This window comes from Oncorhynchus masou, unplaced genomic scaffold (assembly GCF_036934945.1).
Source record: "Oncorhynchus masou masou isolate Uvic2021 unplaced genomic scaffold, UVic_Omas_1.1 unplaced_scaffold_1240, whole genome shotgun sequence".
NCBI classification, from domain to species: Eukaryota; Metazoa; Chordata; class Actinopteri; order Salmoniformes; family Salmonidae; genus Oncorhynchus; species Oncorhynchus masou.
Window position 1 is genome coordinate 44,090 of NW_027002213.1, and position 5,093 is coordinate 49,182.

Below are 5,093 nucleotides of genomic sequence, written 5' to 3' on the forward strand. Positions count from 1 at the left end.
TGTATGACAGAGGCTTTAACTCAGATACCGTATGACAGAGGCGTTAACTCAGATACCGTATGACAGAGCTTTAACTCAGATACCGTATGGTAGAGGCTTCAACTCAGATACCGTACGGTAGAGGCGTTAACTCAGATACCGTACGGTAGAGACTTTAACTCAGATAACGTATGACAGAGGCGTTAACTCAGATACTTTATGACAGAGACTTTAACTCAGATACTTTATGACAGAGGCTTTAACTCAGATACTTTATGACAGAGGCTTTAACTCAGATACTTTATGACAGAGGCTTTAACTCAGATACCGTATGACAGAGGCGTTAACTCAGATACTTTATGACAGAGGCTTTAACTCAGATACCGTATGACAGAGGCGTTAACTCAGATACTTTATGACAGGCGCTTTAACTCAGATACTTTATGACAGAGGCTTTAACTCAGATACCGTATGGTAGAGGCGTTAACTCAGATACCGTATGACAGAGGCGTTAACTCAGATACCGTATGACAGAGGCGTTAACTCAGATACCGTATGACAGAGGCGTTAACTCAGATACCGTACGGTAGAGGCGTTAATTCAGATACCGTATGACAGAGGCGTTAGATGGAGTTAGTCTGTGTTTTTTTTATCCCACAAACTGAACAGAAAAAAACAACTACAGTTTTTCTCTCAATTCTTAATCCCTGGTTAAGCTGAGTTAACTCAGTATCCATCCATGCTAACTAAAAAGTGGTATTGTAGCTACCAGGTCAATATGTCTTATTTACTATCTTTATTATTCTCAACAGAGGCTAGATACTGTTACACGCGGCACAAGATGGACATGGAGGGGGACAGTGTCTCTGTGACAAAGCGTTGTGTGGCTTTGGGAGACTGCCTCTCTACTGGATGCTCTGAAGAAGACAATGAAGGAACCAGGGTAAGGAGTGGGGAGTATTCAATAAGGGGATAGTGTTGGGAGGTTAGATTCAAGATGGGAAGAGGGGAATAGTTTGGCCTGGTGTTGGGAGGATAGAATGGTGTGGGGTCGGGGTTTCTCTGGCGTAATTATTCTGCTTGACCTTGGGCATGGCATTTTCTTACTTGGAAAATAAGAAACAAATCTTATATTAAGCAAACCAGACAGGCACCATTTAAAAAACTTTTTTTTAATGGATAAACTGGAGGCACACTCAGACATTATTTACAAATGAAGAATGCGCGCTTAGTGAGCATGCCAGATCAGAGACAGTAGGGATGACCAGGGATGTTCTCTTGATACATGTATGAATTGGACCATTTTCCTGTCCTGCAAAGTATTACAAATGTAGCGAGTACTTTTTTGTGTCAAGGAAAATGTATGGAGTAAAAAGTACATTATTTTCTTTATGAATGTATTAAAGTAAAAACTAAAAACTACTTACGTAGTACTTTAAAGAATATTTGCTTAATATTGGCCGGGGGGTCAATAACCAGGGTCAGACTATGTGAAAATGGCCCTTTATGTTACGGCCCTGTCCATGTCACAACCACTTAACGGTGCTTTTGAGTTCATCTGGAGATCCTCCACAGTGCTCACTCCAGTACACTGCCATTCTAATCCCTGGTCAATGGTGTGTCCTCACAACCTCAGAAGTCTGCATGATTCCCCTGGAGAGAGAGAGAGAGAGGGAGCAGAGAGAGAGAGGGAGCAGAGAGAGAGAGAGAGGGAGCAGAGAGAGAGAGAGAGAGCAGAGAGAGAGAGAGAGAGGGAGCAGAGAGAGAGGGAGCAGAGAGAGAGGGAGCAGAGAGAGAGAGAGAGAGGGAGCAGAGAGAGAGAGAGAGGGAGCAGAGAGAGAGAGAGAGGGAGCAGAGAGAGAGAGAGGGAGCAGAGAGAGAGAGAGAGAGGGAGAGAGAGAGAGAGAGGGAGCAGAGAGAGAGAGAGGGAGCAGAGAGAGAGAGAGGGAGACAGAGAGAGAGGGGAGACAGAGAGAGAGGGAGACAGAGAGAGAGGGGAGACAGAGAGAGAGGGGAGACAGAGAGAGAGGGGAGACAGAGAGAGAGAGGGGCGAGAGAGAGAGGGGCGAGAAAGAGAGAGAGAGAGAGATCAGAGGGAGTGCAGAGAGAGAGAGGGAGTGCAGAGAGAGAGAGGGAGTGCAGAGAGAGAGAGGGGAGAGAGAGAGATGGGAGAGAGAGAGATGGGCGAGAGAGAGAGATCAGAGGGAGTGCAGAGAGAGATCTAATGGTGAAACTTTTCTCCTTAGGTTTGCACAGCATGCTGTGAGGGGAATATCTGTAACCTTCCTCTCCCCTGGAACGTGACGGAGGCTGTGTTCGCCACCACCTCACCCCTCAGCGGCACCACAGGGCTCTCACAGTGCTACACACTAACATCCAGCCTGCTCTACTTCACCCTGCTCATCTCCACCTATGTCTGACCAGTGGAGAGAAACACACACACATATATATATAAATAGCATTTTATTTAACAGTTGAAGGTCTGATACGACTAGATGGACTCAATATACACCCGATGGAGATAGGACTCACTGCAGGTTTTGGACAATTTATTTCCCTTTTAATTCAATAGGAAACCATTTTTGATTATCTTTCATCGTTATGCAGGGCCTCAATAAAACAAGCACTTAGAGCTCGACACTGCTTCTGAAATAGGCAATATGGCTGTCAATCTTGAAGGATCAAACATACTAAATATCACAGTATGACATTGCATCATTCTCCCCCTACAAGTCTTCTGCACAGGGACAGAAGGAGGGGAAACAGTGCCGTGTTTGGACTCGTCAGTAGGCTATAGGTCATTGTAAAAGCTGCAATATTTTCCAGTGATGAGGAAGAATAACAGACAAGACAGCAGCTTCTGTGAGGATTAGTCTGCTTGAACCTTTTGTGTGTTTTTATGTTTTCACATTTGTGAGTCAGTTCCCCATGTGTTTGACACATTATGTACATATACATAGTATTTATTTTTTTAAGGAACATGGCTGTTAGACAGTGATTATGTATGTGTGAAATGTTAGCATTTAGGTAAAGTGGAACAGATAACATTGGCACTGCTCATGTTTTTATGTGTAGTATGTGGAGAGTCTTTTTAACAACGGAATGAGAGCCTGGTGCCCATCAAACAAACGTAGAACGCTTTGCATGAGGTGGTGTTTCTGTTGTGGAAAAACTATTTCCTCAAACCTTAAAAAGGATTCGAGTTAATTACAGGTCTATTTTGGCTTAACATTTTCCGTTGATGAAAATAAACCTGACTTTCCACACATATAATGTAAGCCACCCCCATAGCTAAGCTAAAAAATACATCTGACATTCCGTACAGTACAGTAAGCTACCCCCATAGCTAAGCACAGCACTTGGGCTAGGCTTCAGGAGCTGTACTGTAATTCTAGCACTGAACCACAGTTTTAGTGAGAGGCAACAATACATGACACCATTATCTACTGATACTACATTACATATGCTCTTAACCAGAGCTCCTTACAGTAGTGAGTGCATACATTTTCATACTTGTCTCCCGTGGGAATCGAACCCACAACCTTGGCGTTGCAAGCACCATGCTGAACCAACTGAGCCACACAGGATGCTCTTTAGTAGGCTTTTACTCGCCCCTGTTTTAATGTTTTCCGTTCTCGTGACACATACCTCTGGTGTTTATACGGTGTTTCGTGACATGTTTGTCATCCATCACTCTTTGTTGGCCGGCGTGGCTGCCTGGCTGGCCGAGAAAAATGCAGAGTAAGCAAATACAGTGTTATTGTTCTCCAGGCTTTTATGATTTGTTTAGGCTGACCGCCCGAGACATAGAGGAGACCGGTCATTTCAAATGGTATTTGAACCAAGGTGTGCAAGCCTCCGTCTCTGCTGTCTGTTCAGTAGCACTACAGGCAAATGCTAAGAGGAAAAGAGTGAATTTACAGATGGCAAACGTTTTCATCTACTGTAGTCTGCTCTGTTCACATTTGATAAATTACATTCAGTTTTTTTTTATGGCGGGCCTTGTGTTGTCCACTATCACAGCAAGATTTTATCCTGTATTCTGAGCTCAGCCAGAAATGAGGATTGCACCCGATTTGCATTTGTCTGAGGAGGGTTCTGGACCATCTGAAATAAACAGAAAAAGGGGGCAGCTTTAAATAAAGGTTCAAATCCAGGTCATGTGACGATTGCTCAAAACACAGGGTCCTATTTATGGGGTAAACAAAGGAATTCTTTGGGATTTTGGCAACGAGGCCTTTTATCTATTTTCCTAGAGTCAGATGAACTCATGGACCCCATTAATGTCTCTGTGTCAAGTACGAAGGACCTTAGAGGTAGTTTCGCGGTTAGCATGCTAGCAGATACCCATAGACTTCCAGTCATTGTGTTAATGCTACTTCACATTGGCTCGCGAAATAACCCCTAACCTTCATACTGGACAGAGTCATAAAAATGGTATTCATGAGTTCATCTGACTCTGGGTAAGTAGATAAAGAGCGTCATTGCCAAAATCCCGAAGTATCCCTTTAAGGGCTAGAACATGTTGTTCCCCTTAAACTCTAGTATTGCCTGATTGATTTAATCTTTAAAATATTTCACAAGGTCTTTTGCATTGTGACCTGAGAGCCAACATATCTTGCCAGATGTTGCCTTAATCTGACTCTAGAGAAGCACCGTACAAGTGCGTTTGCATGAGTTTATCAACATTGATAATGTGGCTGTTGCATGTTATGTTGTGCCAATTGATATTATGTAAATATCATCTCTGTTTTTTTACATGCAATGTTTTTGTAAATAACTGTATATATAGATGTGAACGACTTTGTAACGTCATATTAAAGATGAAGACATGACCACTTAGTCAATGGCGTATGAGATAAGTGTTATTTGAGCAACAAAACAATACTACTGTAGTGCTGGATACCAATTCAACCAATGGTCTGACCAAACTAGGCCTGAATACCCATTCAGAGTCAGACAAGAGAATCAGCATTCAATCACCATGCTTCGTCCTCTCACTACAATAGGAATTAGTGGGAGATTCCTGTAGGTGAGGATCATTTGATAGATATCCCATTTTTGCCATGCATCTGCATTCCATTGCTATTCATATCCGTCCCTTTTAAAACAGA

The 5,093-nt window shown here is 43.0% G+C and overlaps 1 protein-coding gene across 1 annotated transcript; it reads left to right on the forward strand.

Annotated features, from left to right (window-relative positions):
- Nucleotides 1–791: 791 nt before the first annotated feature.
- Nucleotides 792–4,814, forward strand: LOC135530039 (ly6/PLAUR domain-containing protein 6-like; the record flags this gene model as incomplete). The annotated part of the gene is made up of 2 exons (XM_064958434.1): nucleotides 792–922; nucleotides 2,226–4,814. Coding segments are annotated over 2 exons (305 nt in total), but the record flags the coding sequence as incomplete, so codon positions are not given.
- Between the last annotated feature and the right edge of the window lie 279 nt (nucleotides 4,815–5,093).